This window comes from Pimephales promelas, chromosome 14 (genome assembly GCF_988280905.1).
Source record: "Pimephales promelas chromosome 14, fPimPro1.hap1.1, whole genome shotgun sequence".
Taxonomy (NCBI): domain Eukaryota; kingdom Metazoa; phylum Chordata; class Actinopteri; order Cypriniformes; family Leuciscidae; genus Pimephales; species Pimephales promelas.
Genome location: NC_142782.1, coordinates 11,134,069 through 11,154,018, shown reverse-complemented (window position 1 = coordinate 11,154,018; position 19,950 = coordinate 11,134,069). Strand labels below are relative to the sequence as shown.

General features: G+C 37.2%; 1 protein-coding gene across 5 annotated transcripts in view; it reads right to left on the bottom strand.

The window, feature by feature from the left end:
• Positions 1 to 3,880: 3,880 nt before the first annotated feature.
• Positions 3,881 to 19,950, bottom strand: part of ubap2b (ubiquitin associated protein 2b) — a 36,902-nt gene continuing 20,832 nt past the window's right edge. For 4 of the 5 annotated variants that reach the window (XM_089119393.1, XM_089119390.1, XM_089119392.1 and 1 more), the window contains exons 20-27: positions 18,763 to 18,854; positions 18,580 to 18,630; positions 16,573 to 16,648; positions 16,123 to 16,476; positions 11,884 to 11,982; positions 9,987 to 10,048; positions 7,035 to 7,223; positions 3,881 to 4,535 (exon numbers count right to left, since the gene is read on the bottom strand). In XM_089119393.1, the coding sequence (XP_088975519.1) occupies positions 4,455 to 4,535; positions 7,035 to 7,223; positions 9,987 to 10,048; positions 11,884 to 11,982; positions 16,123 to 16,476; positions 16,573 to 16,648; positions 18,580 to 18,630; positions 18,763 to 18,854 (1,004 nt within the window). In that variant the 3' untranslated portion in view covers positions 3,881 to 4,454. The remainder of the gene's footprint in view (positions 4,536 to 7,034; positions 7,224 to 9,986; positions 10,049 to 11,883; positions 11,983 to 16,122; positions 16,477 to 16,572; positions 16,649 to 18,579; positions 18,631 to 18,762; positions 18,855 to 19,950) is intronic. The other variant, XM_089119394.1, reaches the window with a different exon arrangement.

The following is a 19,950-nucleotide window of genomic DNA, read 5'->3' as shown; positions in this document are numbered from 1 at the left end:
TTCTTAGAAACATTTTCCCTCTATATGCACACACACGCACACAGAGACTACATTATTCTGAGCCAGCCAGCTATTCAGCTGACAGACACTCTTATGCTACAGCAAAGTAAATGAATGAATGCAAACACTGCATCAATTAATGCAAAGCCTCACTGCATCAGAGTAATTAACCCTGCAGGCCGGCACTAAATATGTCGAAGTGGATGAATATACACAATAGCGTGAGCCATGAAGACCGCATCATCATCAGGGTCACAGGAGCAGTGTGATATGATGAAGAACAACAATTCACTGCTCCATAATACAACATTTAAAAGGATTACAATTCTATCTTTATTTACTCGCTCACGTCGTTCTTTCTTCTGTGGAACACAAATATTTTGAAAAAATGTCTTTTTTTTTACCATAAAAAGAAAGTCAATTTTGTTTAGATCGCAATGAATTTCAAAATCTATTTTTTTGTATGCCCTTCACAGAAGAAAGATATTAGCCTACATATATGTATAAAATTTGAAGAAAAAAAATATATATATTATATATATTAATATTATATATTAATTTTTTTTTTCAAAATTTGTTAATTTATTTATTCCTTATACATCTTTTATTCTTATAATAGCAGTTTCTTATTAAAAGTATCTTTGTTAAGGGAATTAATTAAAAGTTGGAAGGAAGAAGCTCAGTTAATGCTATAAATGCAAACTGTATGTGTGTGTGAGAGTACACACAAATATAATATATATATTAATAAAAAATCGATTTGACAGCACTAATATATATATATATATATATATATATATATATATATATATATACTCACCTAAAGGATTATTAGGAACACCCGTTCAATTTCTCATTAATGCAATTATCTAATCAACCAATCACATGGCAGTTACTTCAATGCATTTAGGGGTGTGGTCCTGGTCAAGACAATCTCCTGAACTCCAAACTGAATATCAGAATTGGAAAGAAAGGTGATTTAAGCAATTTTGAGCATGGCATGGTTGTTGGTGCCAGACGGGCCGGTCTGAGTATTTCACAATCTGCTCAATTACTGGGATTTTCACACACAACCATTTCTAGGGTTTACAAAGAATGGTGTGTAAAGGGAAAAACATCAAGTATGAGGCAATCCTGTGGGAGAAAATGCCTTGTTGATGCGAGAGGTCAGAGGAGAATGGGCCGACTGATTCAAGCTGATAGAAGAGCAACTTTGACTGAAATAACCATTTGTTACAACCGAGGTATGCAACAAAGCATTTGTGAAGCCACAACACGCACAACCTTGAGGCGGATGGGCTACAACAACAGCAGAAGACCCCACCAGGTACCACTCATCTCCACTACAAATAAGAAAAAGAGGCTACAATTTGCAAGAGCTCACCAAAATTAGACAGTTGAAGACTGGAAAAATGTTGCCTGGTCTGATGAGTCTTGATTTCTGTTGAGACGTTCAGATGGTAGAGTCAGAATTTGGCGTAAACAGAATGAGAACATGGATCCGTCATGCCTTGTTACCACTGTGCAGGCTGGTGGTGGTCTAATGGTGTGGGAGATGTTTTCTTGGCACACTTTAGGCCCCTTAGTGCCATTTGGGCATCGTTTAAATGCCACGGCCTACCTGAGCATTGTTTCTGACCATGTCCATCCCTTCATGGCTACCATGTACCCATCCTCTGATGGATACTTCCAGCAGGATAATGTACCATGGCAAAAAGCTTGAATCATTTCAGATTTGTTTCTTGAACATGACAATGAGTTTACTGTACTAAAATGGCCCCCACAGTCACCAGATCTCAACCCAATAGAATCTTTGGGATGTGATGGAACGGGAGCTTCGTGCCCTGGATGTGCATCCCACAAATCTCCATCAACTGCAAGATGCTATCCTATCAATATGGGCCAACATTTCTAAAGAATGCTTTCAGCACCTTGTTGAATCAATGCCACGTAGAATTAAGGCAGTTCTGAAGGCGAAAGGGGGTCAAACAGTATTAGTTAGTTCCTAATAATCCATAGGTGAGTGTATATAAGTATACATACATACATACATACATACACATTTTATTTTACAATACAAATCACCTTAAAAATAATTTAAATGCAAAATGAAATGGAGGATGCTATAGAACAATTCCAATCCTTGTTTCTCATTGGTCAATACTTTCCAGTCATGATATATTCCACAATAAAATGCCATGACATCACTGTAAATTATTATTATTATTCTTTATAGTGTTATGTTGCACCAGGGACTGTATCTTCTATTGAAAGGGTGCCACATCGCATTTAAGTATTTAAATGAACATATGTGTCCTTAATATTTATATTTTGCCGTAAGAGTTTTTTTTAAGCTGTAAGGCATTTAAGAATATAGTGTTAGATGTTACAAATATATATACATATTTGTATCTTGCACTAATGATACAAGTGAACAATACTGTGTTACTTTCCCCCCACTCTGACAGTCTGACAGCACTTTTTAACATTAGGCTACAGTTGACAGCGCCTCATCACAACACTAACACTGATACTGGCGCCCTCTAGTGTTCCTAACCACATGCTAAGCGCTGAGGGACTAAATAGGTAGTCAACATTTGAAGTGGATCTAAAGTTAATTAAAGTTGTCCTAAGACAAGAACGGGTATTGTTCAAAATTCATGAATAACTGATGGAAGGTTTTGATCCACTTTGAATGTTGACTACTGTGTGTGTATAATATATGGTATATAAATGGTCTCCTGCGGAGATGCAAAGCAGCATCAGTGTTGTTTACAGAACCAGCTTAGACGAGATAAAGCACCTAAACTACTGCAAGTTTGTAGAGCCTTTTCCCTCAATCTATTTAGGATATGTTCGTGAGATGTACTAATTCACTTCAACCTATTTTATCGTTTAACAAATCGCGTATATTCATGTCATGTGTCCATGTGTAAAATTACAATGTTGTAGGCTACATTATAGATATCTAAATACCCTTATCCTTTTTTATTTATCATTTCTATCGGCTCCAGTTTACAATATTTTAGCAAATAATTAAAAAATGGGATAAAAAATAAATAAACTAAATAAAAATTTATTAAATAAATTTCGTAGGGAAATTTTGATGGCGTAATGAATCGCGAACTTCAAGTAGAAGGAACAGGTGAATATTTGAATCAATTCACGATCTGACAAACCTTTTTTTTTCTCATTTATGCCACCTGATAGTTTGGCTTGCAAAAAAGAGACACATCAGTGTTTTCTCCAGACTGGCTTTATAGTTGAATTGAACTTATTCCATAATAAATAATTTTTTGGATTTTAATCAAAACTAAACTGATTTCAGCTGAATAATGAGTTTACTATGGTCTTTAGAGCTAGTTTACTTGAACTCTGTTTGCATCATTTTGCCGTTTATCTCTGTAAAGCTGCTTTGAAAAAAAAATCTGTAGCTAAAGGTGATTTCACTTTACCCACAGAAAATACTAAATTCTGTAGTTACAAAACAATAAATGTATACCTTTTTAAAACAACAGTAGTCATTTATCGGACTACATACACACAGTACATACATATATTCAAAATTACATTAAAAAGAAACATTAAGAATCCAATGACTAAAGACTGAACTACTACAAGACTAAAAAAGTGATTGTGAAAAAAGTGACATTTGTTACTGAAGAATTGGCTAAAATTATTTTAAAGCCAATACTGAGAAAATCGGGCTAGTTCAAACTTGCAATCAAGCAGCATTTCATGTTAGTGTTTTTCTAATGAAAACTTTTCAACTGTTTCATTGTTAAAATTAACCAATTCTAATCTTTTAGTAAAACAACAACATAAAAGATTTAAAGATACATCCCAGATCAATAAAAAAAAAAGACTAACAAGACAGACGAATAGCTCAGAACCTTTATTCAGAGGGCAACAAGAGTAAAATATAAAATTTATGGGCTGTTTTTTCCTGTCAGGCGACAAATGAATTTCCGAACCATTGTACGGGAGAACATTTCCTAGAGGAAAGGACTCGAGTGGTTTGCGAAGCCCCTCAAAGATGTCTGAATGGATGAAACCCCCACAGTTCACCCTCCTCCGCCATCAGTGCTCTAGTTCTCATCGCAACGTCTCCAAGTTTTCCTCAATGCTTTTCCTTTCAATTTTTTGCTACATCTCTGCAGTTTTTAAAAAGTAAACAAACAAAAGTCCTTCAAAAAAATAAAATGGAGCGACCACATCTCATGTTCGGCTTCTTAACATTTACAGTATATATAAATACTTACATAAATATGTTACATGGAAAAACCTAATTCAGAGAAGGAAAAAAACAAAAAATGGGGAAAAAGCAGAGGAGAACCTTGGAGGAGGGGGATGGGGGAGGAACTGATACAGTGTGTGTGTGCATTTCATTTCAGAGTCAGGACAGTGCGGACACAGATTTGGGCTTTTAGATCAGTAACAGTATAAAGGAGCACTCAGTTGGCCCAGTAAGGAGAGCTGCTGTAGTTGGACTTGCCCTGACTCTTCTGCATGCTGTTGGACTGACTGCGTTGCCCCTGCAGAAGACAGAAAAGACCAAAAAACATTACCACTTGAAATCATATTTGATATGCACATTACAAAATGATCCAGATGATCACAACTTTACTGGAAAAACTTGTACACAATCTTCTAACATGCCCTCTCTATTCTGATTGATAGTTTATACCTTTTAGCCAGTAAATTGTAAAAATGTCCCTCTTCAGGAAGTGGAACACTTCATACACTATGGCAATTCAAATGTTGACAAACTAAATGATTTTTATAAAGTAAACAAATAACTTATACTGTCTGGACTGAAGTTTACTAAACAACTTCGGTTGGCTTGCATTTTAACATGATTGTTTTTAAGTGATGTACGGATAATCGAGTAGTAAATATGCACCAAGCTTTTGAGGAATGTTTATTTGAACATGTCTCAATCGTCATAGTATTACAATGCATTATATATTTTGCCCCTACAATTAAAACTACAGAGCTTTGATCATAAAACTAAGAATTTAAATCTCCTCCTACTAATGTAGAGTGATAACTGATATGTATGCGTTTTATGCAAGTAGTATGTATTATACTTCTGTAAATCTCACTGATTTATACAATCTCACTATTTGGCCACAAAAACCACTAACAGCACCAGATTACATATATTTGCTCAGTTTGAGAATATAATGCTCATACTCATAAAAGCCTGGTGTAACAACTAGTGATCGACCGATATATCGGCCGGCCGATATATCGGGCCGATATTTGAGGTTTTTACGTGTATCGGAATCGGCCGATACACCGCTGCGCGTTCGCCGATAGTTTTTTTTTTTTTTTTTCCCGGCGTTATTTATAGACAGGCGGCCACGGGCAGCTCCGTGCTGCTGGAGATGCTGCAGTTCACGTGCCCCGCCCTCCCCCACTAGCAGAGTGCAACCTGCTCTTCACGAGAATGGTAACTTAAACTTTCAAAGGATCTTTTATGTTTGACTGCTGAAATATTGTCAAACACTTTGAAAATGGAAACCCGTCGCCCTATAACTGTTATGTGCTTGCAACTAAGCAAGTTTGTGGGTCCAAATGGAAAACGCGAATGCCTCGTCTATAAAACTTAACTGCTTGCCATTGTATTAGGGAGCTGCAAATAGCTAAGGTGTAGGCTATCCGTTCAGTATGCATTAGGACTGTCTATGAATATTCTACATTCGAATATTTATTAATTTTGAAGGTGAAAATTAATATTTGAATGTGGAAAAACACGCCCGCGGTTGCAGACTAATAACGTTACTACAGCTGCACAGGTCGCCCGGAGCGCTCACTGTCGGTTATATACTGTGAAACTTCAATCACTGAATGAAGCCTGCAATATTTGGGACAAGAGTCGCGACTCGCAACCTTAAATTGCTTGCACAAAACTCTTGATCAGCACTCAACATTTGTTTGTTGATCATTTAACCGACGCGCAGAGAGCGTGAGGGCGAGAGAGAGAGAGAGAGAGAGAGAGTGCCTGTGCGAGACAGAGTGAGCTCTGCGGTCTTGGCCATTAGTTGATTTACTTGCTTTTTAATACGTTTTCAAATATGTTTAAACTCAAATAAACTATCTAATACTAGTAGTTATGTCTCTTTGTATTAATGTGTCCTGTTATTGACGTAATGCGCGTCAATAACAAAACGCGCAAAGGGATGTTCGAATATGTTTTTTAGAGGGAATATGCAAACGCCATTTGAGCAATTTTGACAGCCCTAGTATGCATACGGTAGCTGTTATGAACACTGGTCATAGGATTAAGTAATGCCAACGTTGTTCTGTGCTTTTTGTGGATATTTATTCAGCGCCCACCTGGTTGAGGTTTGGACGCGTGTGGTGTGTCCCTCGCCATCGCAGTGATATTACAGACTAGACATGCTCATTTTATTTTATGTCGAAAAAAATGAAACCATGGCAGTACATAGTTCGTTTCTTTTAAAATGAAGTACAGTGTGCACTGTGCACTTTATTATGCTGGTTGCTACTGTGTGCAATAGTGTAATTATTTAATTTATGCTTAAATATTAATTTTCAGCACTGAACTTTTTTTGTTCTACTTTGTTTTTAATATTTGTTCAATTGTTTATCTACTTGTTCTTGTTCTACCTCATATTTTTTTACTATTTGTTAAATATTAATTTTTGAAGTTAGTTAAATGTTACTTTTATTAAATTGAGACCTGTAACATTTCTTAACGTCATGTCATTTTTATGATGTAAATTAAGGGAGCAAAATGTATCGGCTCCAAATATCGGCTCAAGAAAATCGGCAGCCCGTATCGGTCATCGGCTAAGGCTGATGGGAAAAAAATCGGTATCGGCACTAAAAAATCCATATCGGTCGATCCCTAGTAACAACATCAAAAAAATGGGTCAAAAGATTCTGTAACAAAAAAATTTGGACTATTACTTCATAGCTAAGGGGGTTTAGACACATACCAGAAATAAAACCTTAAATATTATTTACGTTTCCACCTCAGAGTTTTTTGTTTAGATGTGATGTACCTGTGTGTCTTGAGCCATGTGGTGGTGCAGTAACTGTGAGGGGGGCTGCTGATGGGGCAGTATATGAAGGAAGGGTGCGGGGGCATATCCAGGGGCACCTGCGGGGTTCAACGGGCCGGTTCCTCCCAGAGCCGAGGGCAGGCTGAATGCAGGGCCGGCCGCTGTAGGGAAACCCTGCTTGTCAAATGTCTAGAGGGGTCAGAGAAAAGAGATGAATGGCTTTGAAAGGACCCATTTATTTATTTATTGAACTTTTTTTTTTAAATGAATGACTAATACATTAAAATGTTATTCAATGTTAAAATAAATAAAATTAACTCCATGGCCTTTTTATTTTATTTTTTTTGCCAGATTTACCAGCATTTTTTTTTTTATCATTTTCACAGCCCCAAGAATATTTTCTTGTATGAATATCTGAACAAGCAATATATCAAAAGAACAGAGCCTTTATCAACACTTGAAAAGCTTGACAAAGACATTATCAGATACAGAATGATCATCCAAACATTTATGGAGTAAATCGAGTCCACAAACACCCCCAAAGTTTGCACAATCCTGTAGCTCGTCCTGGGTCGACATTTCATTCAGTAACATTTGGCAGTTTTGATTTATATGCGGTTTAATGTTGATGATTGCATTATTTTACATATGCATTTCTTTATGTATGCCATTGCTTGTTTCTGCATCTTCCTTGCACATATTTTGATCAGATGATTCAGCAGTCTTTCAAAAGATGTCATAGCGCCTTCTACCACTTGGTTTTTTAAAGAGTAACTAACCCCTAAACCAACATTTTTTAGTTAATGATCTATAAGAATGGATCTTTATTACTACCAGTCATTGATTCAAGTAACTTTTTTGACATTTATGTATAAAGTGTTTTATTTCTACAATATATGGTGTAAAAACATCTTAGTGCTGCCCTCTTCAGGTTGAACGATGGCTAATGCAGTTGAATTTTCCTATTGGATGGTAGCGGTTCTTCGTGACGTACGCACGTTTCAGCTCACCACGCTCTTGGTACAAGCTACGCCCTTGGTAGTATAAAACCCAGCTTGTTTTCTCAAAACCACTGTAGCAAGTCAGGAGTAGGAATTGCGAGTATTGAAAACGATCAGTAGAGTGTTTTAGCATCTATTTCGTCCTCTCTATCTCCGCGGGGGTCTGCCCACTTTCTCAGCATTTTTCAAATATTGCCAGTGGGTGGAGTCAGGCTCTGACCAGGGGTTTAGTTACCCTTTAAAGGCTGTTAACTTAAGGCAGTTAACACATTTGACAACACCAATTCTGCCTGATTTTAAATAATATAATTAAACATTATAGGTACCATGTAAGTATTTATTTTAAGGGCAGGGGACTCTGGTTAACAAACATTTATATATATATAAAAAAAAAAGTCAGAGTTAGTCATAAGCTGTCGTTTCACTGTGTGTGACTTCTGGAAAAGGCTGTCGCAATATATGTCCAAGTAGTGATGAACTTTCAATGTAATCGTAATGCCGCCACAAATATGAGTGTCTCCAATGATTCAATAAAATGACTTGAAATCATTTGTGCTTCGTTTTTTTTTTTTTTTGGTTTTCCGTTAAAAGGTGCAGCAAGCGATTTCTGAGAAACACCCTCCTCCCTACATTGTTCCACCCCAATGTAATGAACATGCTATGCAACCACAAACAGCTGGCGCATCACACATCTCATGCAAGTTAAGGATGAATCAACTGTGATTCAACAACATGTCTTGAACCTCACATGTGAAGTAGTCAGCCAATCATAAGCAAGGTCATTTACAGACAGAAGTCTTAAAGATACAGCATTAATAAAACTGTTTAATACATATTATTTTAGCGTGAGAGCGGCTGCAACATTTTTACCTTGAATGTGCGAGGCCTCCTGTGTCAGTGTCAAATTATAACAATAATAATTTGTTACATTTATGTAGTGCTTTTTCTGGGACCTCAAAGCACTTCACATATGGAAAGGGATTAATTGCAAAGTTGAACCATCATAGTGTGAGTTCATCAATTTGCAAGACCCGTCAGTTTAAAAATCAAGCGCAAGACTGGAATTTGCACGCTGTTTTCTGTAAGCCTTCCTAAAGCGCTACCACTGGTTGTGAATTGTGCTAAAATAACGTCGCCATATCTTCTCTGAAAAGCGTTCCATACATTCAGATGACAAAGAACACTTTAAAAAAAAAAAAAAAATCCAGTTATGAAATGTTTTCTGCGTTGACACAAATCTTGTGCGATGTCCTAAACTGGCTGGATAATCGCACAACGTGTCGTGTGCCTTGGTCCGACCGTTAATGACACGTCCGATTCGCGAACCAATGACTCTTTTGAATCGCTTCACTTTAGGCTAATGAATGGTTAAAACAACTCATCTGTCAACACTGAACTCAAGAGACATCAATCGGAAACACTTTACGGTTCCATTTATTAAAGTCAAGTTAACTACATTAGTTAATATTAGTTTTAATGCAGATTTACTCCATGACAAAACCACCCCAGTCATTCTTGAATGATTCATTCCTTCCAAATAGAGCTGTTCAAGTCATCTGGAGAAATTGTTTTTATATCGCAATATATATCGTGGAAAAATAAAATATCACAATGCCATTTTTTACCAATATCATGCAGCCCTACTGCTTAATGTTGCAAACTGCTATTTGTTATTTTAATTCATTTTAAAAATCACAAGAGACACTGATTTGTAGCACTAGTTACCATTTACTACACTGTTAGCAGATACTAAATTAGAAGTCTTGTACTTTTCACAGGAAACGGCTTATTCGGCCACATTGAAAAATAAGGTGGATACGAAGAGACACAGAGGGTTGAAAATGGTCATTAAAAACTAAAATGACTGTTTTGGTGCAAGAAGCCTAACACCAGTATGTCAAAGTAAATAATGTTATTCAGGTGTTTTCACAAGCAGAAATGTGAACCTCACCTGAGTCTTGCCGTACACTGTTCCAGTGAGGTCTGAACTCGCAGATCCAGACAGTCCTGGTGCTAAGAAAATGTTTGAAATATGTGAATGAAAACATCATATGACTGTTTATTCAATACATGCGCAAGCAGTTTGTTACAGTCGGTTTAGTAAGATTTATAAAGCCTAGTTCAGGCTACATGATTTTCAGCCAGATTTAAGCCCGATTTGGAAATCGTTGAGCTCGCTTAACAAGTTAACAAGTCAACTATATTGATAATGGGTTAAATAAGATAAGACATTGGCATCTTACGTTATTTTCATATTCAGTCCCTCCAGGATTTCGCGATCGCAACTATTAACGCAACTTCAACAAATCCACGTGAATTCAGTGCGCCTTGCAATTTTGAAAAATCACCGCAACTTTTCTGCAACTTTGACGAATCATCGCGCCGCGGTCTCCTGCAAAGCGTCGTCATACGTCAGCAAACTCACTTGTTTTGTTCAGAAGACGCAGCAGATGTGGACTGCCAACGTCTCACATTTAGGCTACCTACAAAAATAACAGAAAAGGCCAATGTTGCCAACTTAGTCTTTGTCGCTATATTTAGTGATTTAAAAAAGCGACTAGAGACAAATCTAGCGGCTTTTTGGACAAACCTCAGTAACCAAATGTTGCCAGCACAATCCTGCGAGCGCGAGGTTTGCTTTCTCCCTGCCGTCACACCTCTCTCTGCGTCCCTGTTCAGTGAACGGCTGCAGTAGAGGAGCAGCACGGCAGCTGACAGACGCGAATGAGCAGTGTTGTTTCCACGGACTTATCACTTATCTGCTTCTCTTTTGTTTTATATTTAAAGAATTGAGTTTGACCATTTTATTTTCCTTTCTTTTCTTGTGTTTATCACTTGTAATAGGCTACTCACTATCACAGTGCATTAGTTCACCCAGTTCCCGAACTCTCTCAATTCAGAAAATTTTACACATAAAAAAATAGCTAGCCGACTCGTTCTATTGTCTGACAAAAAAAAAAATTAAGCAAATGAGAACAGCTTTATTGGATATGCGGCTATATTATATTATATTAGCTATATTAAAATACATCATCAAACTTTTGGTTTTTCCACCATTTAACTTTAGTGGCTATTCCTAAAACTGTATTTTGCACTTTATTAGTATTGGCATCTTTCAACATAAATGCTGCTTAATGTTTGTGAGGTTCTGCACATTGACTTTTTTGCAGGTGCAGATCTTGTTTAAAAAAAAAAAAAGAAGCTTAGTTTGTTAGGTTTTGCTGTGTCTTTAAATCGTTTGTTTTGCCTTTTATGGTTACTAATGGTTAGTTAGTTTGTTTGTTCGTGTGTTACAAAGTGTGTGACTTTGTCTCTTAAGTCAATTCTGGACTACAATAGAGCAGATGCAGATGATGAACAGTGTTTTCTGTGGGACATAATAAGTCCCTTTGGGGTGGACTTTGGACTTTTCTCTCTTAGTAAACCTATAACATGCACAAAAAAATATAACAACACAATAAATGAAAGGGGAAAAGCCAAAAAGCATAATATGGGCATTTTAAGTAAAAATCTATCTATCTTTGCCGTTTTAACCTATAAAAACATGCAGAAGAACATCGCAACTTTTATCGCAACTTTTTAAAAAAGTCGCCGCAACATCAGGCATTTTAGGCTGCAACAATCACAAAAAAGGCCCGCGAAATCCTGGAGGGACTGCATATTAAACATCGCAACATACATTTATTGTTCAGTTTAGGGCTTTTGAATTTGAGATTAGATTAAGTGGAATATATAATATTTATATAGATTCATTATACACAAGTATATTAAATAAAAGAATGGTAAATTTGTGTTATTTACAGAAGAATATTATGGCATCAAACCAATATTGTGAGAGTAAGATCTACCTTTTCCCACGCTGTTGCTGACTCCTTTAGCCTGGGAGCTTCCTCCATATCCTCCTTTCCCATAATCTCCAGCATGAGCCTGGGACAACTCATCAAAGCCTTAGGAGAAAATAAAAAGATTTCAAAACAAGTGCATTTTCCAGCCAAACATGAACATTATGACCATTAAAGGCCCTACTGGAATGACACAAAATTACTTTATTATACATACATTAACAAGATTTTTCTTAAAAATAATTATTTAAAAAAGCATCAAAATTGGTACTTGAGAAATGTTTATTTGTACATCGTTGCATTTTATATATTTTGCCCCCCTAATAAAAACTACAGAGCTTTGATCATAAAACTAAGCATTTAAATATCTTGCCAAGACATTATTTGAAGATAGACAACCATAAAGTAGACTCCTTGCATAAAATGCATATAAATATCAGTTATCAGAATAAGTTGATAGTCAAAAAGTAAGCTAGCTTACACATAGCAACTGCACCAAATCGCACACTTATGCTAAGTTTGGGACCTCTGAATAAAAAATGAAGGGTTTTTCCCTCCAGTATGAACGCCATATTCTTCTATATAGGGCTGTCACTAACATTAATTTTGGCAGTATCGTTTGATTATTTTAAGTGAATAATAGCCTTTAAAATTACTTAAAATATATAATTTAAATATTATATCAGCCATAAAAACCTGATGCATCAAATATTAAATACAACAAAAATCACTAACCTTCAAAGCTACACTGTAACTCTTTTAGTTTATTCTTAGCTAAAAACACTTAGTTATTTAAAAAATATATGTGCTCATTAATGTATATTTACTTCGTTCAAGTAATAAAGTATTCTCGTGAGTGTATAATATGTAGGGCTGTAACGATTTTCGAACCGAAAAACCGCAATACTGAACTCACGATTCGAATCGTGATACCGCCATTGCGTACCGAACACGCCCCGGCCCCGCCCAGCCCGGCTCAATGGACCTCATGTCTTATGTATACAGTTCACAACGAATTCAGTTTTGTAGCCTAACCACCATTAACACCAAGCTCCATGTTTTGTTACTTTCAGGCATGTGATTGGCTAAGGACAAAAAAGCAGGAAAAGGTACCGAATCCCCCCCCCCCGATCAATATATATCCCAATATCTTTTCCGCAAAGTGAGAGCAAATGTTCAATCAAAGTCAAATATAGTCTTCACTGTATAAATTATACATTTATTCTTATTAAAGCTACTATTACAGTTCTCAGTCAAGAGCAGTGAGTGATTTCCTCTGTTTTTTTGTTGTTTAATTAACATTAAATAGACAGTTCTCCCCAAAAAATTAATTTTCATCATTTACTCTCTCAAGTTGTTTTAAACCTGAAAAAGTTTCTTTCTTTTGTTTAAGTTACTTAAGTTATTTGGAAGAATGTCGGTAACCAAACAGTTGATGTACCCCAGTGATTTCCATAGTAAATTTTTCCCTATGGAAGTCAATGGGGACCAGCAACTGTCTGGTTACCCACATTCTTCAAAATATCTTCTTTTTTGTTCAGCACAAGAAATAAATTAATACAGGTTTGGAACAACATTACAGTGAATAAATTATGACAGAATTTTTATTTTGGGGTCAACTATCCCTTTAAGAACAAGCGGCTGCATTTTTATTATTAGGGCTACTGTCAATTTAAGACCTGTACGCGACAAGCAGATTTCTCTCAATTTTCTCGGTTTGCTTTGAATTTATACATAACCAAATGTTCTTATGTAAACCTTGTGTGTATTTGAGAATATTAGCGAAATAATACTCGAAAGATAACTTAGTCCAGCAACCAGCTGTTAGACAAGCTTTTAGTACATGCGCACGTCGGGTGTTCGCGCTCAGAACAGCGCATCAGCAGTGAATGACATGTTTAACCGGCAAGGCTTTAAAGCACGTGCAAATTAACTTTTGTGAACTCGCTGAACTGATGTAGCCGTTCCTCTGCGTTAATATTGCGAGTATTTGTCGTGTTGTACACTAATGCTGTTGAGACGGAGGTGTCAGGACTGCAACTGACAGAATGCACGATATAGCTGCTACATATTTCTACAAAAGCAGTCAGCAGCTTGCTTGGGGCAATGGATCATAGCGCAAATTTGAAATATATAGATATATCGCCTAGCCCTGGTGACCTAACTGTGATGTTCTTGTCAACTAACAACGATACCAGCGCGAGAGCGATTAGAGATACGAAATTGAGCAGGTGAACAAGCTGAACCAATTAGACATTTTCTGGCTGAACGCAAATACGTCCTTGTTGATACTTTGGAAGGAACTTTCTGTACGCACGTCAGCCAGTTATGGATTATGTCCTCATATTCTCTCCTTTTCACTCCGGTTGCCGACACCCGTCCCCCTCTTTTTTTTTTTTTTTTTTTACAGATCTGCATGATTCACGTAGGTCACATTTTCAGGTCGAAAAATCCGGAATTCCGGATTAATCCGGAAAAATCACATCCCTGTACTTTTGATAATAAGCAAGGTGTAACCTTTCAAATTCTATTTGATCACGAAATTCAAACAATAAATGGCGTTTTGGCACTCTTTGATGTGACCGATCGCTGTACTAGCTCCTCATTTCAAGCGGCAGCGCGGCACGCGAGTAAACGCGATCATCTCTTCCTCAGTTACAGAAGGGACACCTGAAGGTATGTTGAAAGATACAGTATACTTAGTGAAAGGCATCATAACTCGTGTAATCGCTCAATCAGTGTTTCAGCAGCGGAAAGGCGTCAATAAAACAGCATAGCTTGTCACTAGCATTATATTTAGCTCAACAGGCAAGTGATTCAGTGTCCACAACTTCCTATAAATAAATACCTAAATAAATGCACTATGTTAGCCTGTATATTATATTTTACTTAACCTGTTAATTTAAAATATCTTTCATGAAAATGACAACTGTGTAAATTATATTTCAATAACAAATTACAGTAAAAACACAAGTTAAAGCAAGAACTGCCTTATGTTCAGTTTACATGTTTTCATACAATGTGTTGTGTGTTAATTATTATATCTAAAAAATTAAATAGCATCTGAATTTAGGTTCAAAGTCTTTAATGTTATAGTAATGTGCAGGTCACAGCATTAGCAGATTTTTTTTAATCCTTGTGAAATGTTTAATTGTAACTGAATAATGAAAAAAAAAAAGTCTGTCTTTAAATTAAAACCACGGTTTAAAAAAAAAAAAAAAAGCCATTTTAGCTTTCTAAACCGAACCAAATCAAACCGAACCGAGACGTCAAAACCGTGTGAAAACCCAACCGTCAGTTTTGTGTATCGTTACACCCCTAATAATATGCCATTGAAAATACATACGGGTAAAGGGTTCTAATGTCGGTCACCATGTTGCCCCTCCATCTTGAAAGTACATTAGCCAAAGAGGGACATACTCGTTATTTAAAGCTTCGCCTTTCGCGTTTACGTTTCAGTTAACACTCATGGACGAGATCGAACTGGAAGCCATGTTAATCTTGGACTACAATGGCCACCGTAGGAGTTAAAACGAAATCGGAATTGAGAGGAACAGAAACTAATATTCACTGGATAGTAGGGTTGGGTATCGTTTGAATTTGAACGATTCTGATTCCGATTCCTTGTTTCGATTCCGGTTCCTAACGATTCTCGATTCCGATTTTTTTAAGAGGCAGGGTCAAAAAAGTTTAGCTAACCTTGCTAACCAACGGCCTTTCTGAAGGAAATAATCCTTTCTGAAGGAAATACTCCTTCTGTAAAAATACTCCTTTTGTCACAAATTTTGCATTTTGCCGAGATTTCATTATTTTTAGAAAGTGAAGTCACACTTTGGACCGCCGACGTAAGCTACTCATGTTCGACTTGCGCGGTTATGCCAACACTTCCGGTAGACGCTTCTTCGTTGGTGTTGTTCAGCGGTTTCTTCTTCCGCTCGGCGGACTGTGAATATCGAAACTAGGAATCGAAATTTTAACTTTTGAACGATTCCAGGGAAAAACGAAAAGTTAGTCTAGGTTCCAATCGATACTCGATTCTCGATACCCAACCCTACTGGATAGTCATACACATTTTCACCACTAGACCACAAGAAAAATCACAGTGTAGCTTTAAATATTCTTTTACATTTAGTCATGAGGTTCAATATATATATAAATAAATAAATAAATAAATGGTACAGTTCCAAAAAATATTTTTCTCTTTCATGTGCCAGGCTTTGCAGGGCTAAAATGACTAGCACTTACTTGGGCCATATGTGTGCTGGCTGTATCCAGCCTGGTGTTGGTACTGGCTGGACGGGCCCATATTGTGTTGCTTTGTGGATGCTTGGGGCATGAAGACAGTGGGGCCGTACTGGAAGGCACTGGGCACTCCTGGCATCCCGGGGTAGTAGGGCAGGCTGGTGTAGCCGTAACCTGGAGGCAGAGGGGGATTGAGGAAGGCCTGGGTCTGTCCCTGCTGGGGTTGACCTGGGTTCTGCGGTCCTTGATTTTGAGGGGGAACAGCACTCTGTTGAGACTGTGAGGGTGGCACAGATGAGAGACTGTTGGCAGGGGCTGGGGAGTTTGAGTCGCTGCGGCCAAATTTGGTGGGTTCACCTGTACGAGCAAGACAGAAGTTTTAGACTGACCAAGTATTGGAATGCAACAACTCATCAACAGTAGCATAAAACAATAACAACGGTGTCTGCTTACCCGAGTAGGGATTGCTTGCTAATCCTCCATCTCTGCCAGCTAGCGCTGTACCAGGGAAAGCCATGCCATAATAATCCTGCATCGGGAAGAGACAGAAAAATTAATTTAATTTATCCCCAAGAAATAAAAATCTTAAAAAGGACAAGTCATCTAAAAATAATAGGGGTGGCACGGTACATGAAAAAACACCCGAACCGTTCGGTTCGCTTGTCTCGGTTCGGAGCGTGTGTGCGTCTCACGGTTCGACGCATGCGCCTCGTGCCCGTATGTGACACGTGTTTTCTTTTCGCGCGACATAAGCTTGTTCGACTTGGATCGGCGCTGCACAGAGCGACCGGTGAATAACATCAAACTAGTGCAAGAGCGACGGCTCCGTATGCTTTTCAATCACTTTCGCGGTATTTGATGTCATTACCGATCGCTCTGGGCAGCGCAAGTAAAGTAAGTCAAGTTAGTAAACAAGCCAGTAAAAGTGGAGTATGGAGCGCTGCAGGTCACAGCACGCGGAGAAATGGCAAGTGGGAGAGATGAGGGAGTTGGAGGATGCGCCAGCGTCGTATAAGTCTATGGTGTAAGTCCAGTGTGTGGGAACATTTTGGATTTCATGTTATGATATTTTAATATAACGCTACAGTGGCACTTTATGTTTAGATAAGAGCTTCAGTCAAATGTCTCCAAATCCTGCACTTCAATTTCAAGTGAAAAAAAAGTACCCTCACTCTCTGGGAATAGAAGCATTGTTGATACTGTCTTTTGTGTTGAGGTTGACTTATTTTTCACTTTATGTTTATGGCCTTTGCTATTGCTATAGCTTAATTATAGGCAATGAGGTTTTCATGTATATTGACTTATTCATAAAAGACGGTGTTTTAAGAGTTCCTCTTTTTTTCTTTTAAAAGATAGAATTTTTGTAAGAGCTACAAAAGTTGGCAGTTGATAAATGCAAGTTAATTTCTTTGTGCAAATAAGTTTTGTACGATAAAAATGCACAAGTTCTTGTAGACATAGTGATACACATTCTCCTTTTTTTGCCAATTAAATGAAAAGCATGTCAATATCTTCTCTCTTGCTGTGTCATAATCTCACCTAGCTTTCCTCTGAGATAGTCCCAAAATGTGCTTAAAGTCAAAGAGTCAAATTCAGTTTGTGCATGATTGCATGAATATCATTTTTTTATACTGTATCCTAAAGTGTGGATAATTAAGCTATACATCACATGCTGAAGTACATTTCTGGAGTGTTAAAGATTAAAAGAAAAAGAACCGTACAGAACCGAAAACCGTGACCCTAAAACCGTGATACAAACCGAACCGTCGGTTTCGTGAACCGTGCCACCCCTAAAAAATAACCATCATTTTACAATATTATTAAAAGGAGTCACGAGTAGATTTGCTGCTGTAAACAATTACATTACGTGGCACTGTCGTTTTGCTTTTTTATCGAAATAAAAACCATTTAGATCAGTTGGACAACATGTGCTACAATTATTAACTGATCCCGAGTGTCACTAATAAATCTCTTATCTTGTAAAATATGCGGTCAGTCCTGCCCTCTACCTGTGCACAAAGTATGAGTGATCATAAATTTGAAAGTTAAAGTGAAAGCAAGTGTGCATTCAAAAGGAATTTCAATTATAGATAGAGGCTCCCTCATGCCCACAAATTATAGGCCTAAACTGAGTATGGGCGATTTCGAATACAAAAGTGAAAAGAGAGCACTCATTCAAAATAATTAATTACCTTAATTTTATACTACAACCACTACAAACAATAATCATAATGAAAATAAAGTACAAGTATTTGTCATATTGATCTATAATAGATCATTAGCTAAACTGTGCAGCTCAAACAAACAAGTACAGCAAACCTGGACCATTAAAGGAAAATATTCCCCAAATAGTGCAGCCCTAGTTAGCACAGTTTATTTTGGGGCAAACTTCTTTTAATGGATGCAAACTGAGCATCGAGTCAAGTGTTGTGACAGAACAGTGTACTATGAAATTGTTACCATGGGCAGGCGGGACTGCATCATCTGTAGATCTTCATATCCATAGATCGGCTTTAGGGATGAGAAAGTCACAGATCAATGCCATCAATGTGATTCAGGCAACACACTTGACTTCAACAAAGATAAACATAATTGTACATATATTTTTGCTTCCATCTGAGAGCAGATCAGCTATACACTAACCGGGTAAGCAGGAAGGAGGCCACCAGGACCCATGATATACTGACTGGCCAGCAGCGGCGGTATCCCTTGAGCCAGGTTAGGAGGCGCCTTACCTGATCATATTGAAAATATGGTGGAAAACAAGATTCAGTTAAAACATACATTTTTAATATTACACCAACCACACAAACGATTTACAAACTGACATGAAATGCTAATAACTTTTAGTTTGTTTACTTTAAATAATAAAAAAGTTGTCAACAGTAAATCAACCATAAAGTTTCCGCCAACTCTGATCATATGCAGTGAATGTTTGTGACTGACCAGCAAGGTTATAATCGTTAACGAAAACTAACGAAAACTAGATGGGAAAAAACATTGTCGTTAACTGAAATAAAAATAAAAACGAGCCATTACAAAAAAACTATAACTAACTAAAACTGTAATGTCTCTTTGCAAAACTAACTAAAATAAAATAAAATTATAGAGCAAATGTCCTTCGTTTTCGTCTTTGTCAATGCCGTTAATTTTAACGCTATTTAAAACACGCAGTGTATTTGTTCAACTGCATTTCATTTCCCTGTAACGCTCTCCCTCTGTCTCTCTCACATGCACGCGCGCGCACACACAGCCCCTCCCCCTCCATGCAGTACACACCGCGTCTCCGTGAAAACGAGCCAACGAGGGTTCGATTAATGTTGAAAGCAAGTTCGTGAAAGGTTGGTATCTCATCATGAACATCTTTACACAATCACACATTAAAAGGTGGTATATTATAAATTCTTAATACAATTCTGTTAGTGTGTTAATGTCGACTCGAGAAGCGATTGAGCCTTCGTTAGAAAAAGTTAACTGACTTAGTCGCAATTTTGAGGTAAAATGCTGCTGGGTTGTCGATGTCAAAACTCTATAAGCTGTGATTCAAATATTAAATAATGTTATGTCATTATTCTACTTGGTAACACTTTATTTCGATAGTCCACTTTAGACATTCATTCAACTGACTAGAAGTAACTTGTCTACTACAAGTAAACTTATTCTCCTAACAATAACCATAATCTAACAGTCTCTACTGACAGTCTACTATAATATACTAATACTCTAATGAAAGTTGCTTGAAATGTAGTTGAAAAGTTACTTATAATTAGTAGAATGTCTAAAGTGATCGAAATAAAGTGTAACCGAAATTGTAAAGCTGTGGGATTTTTA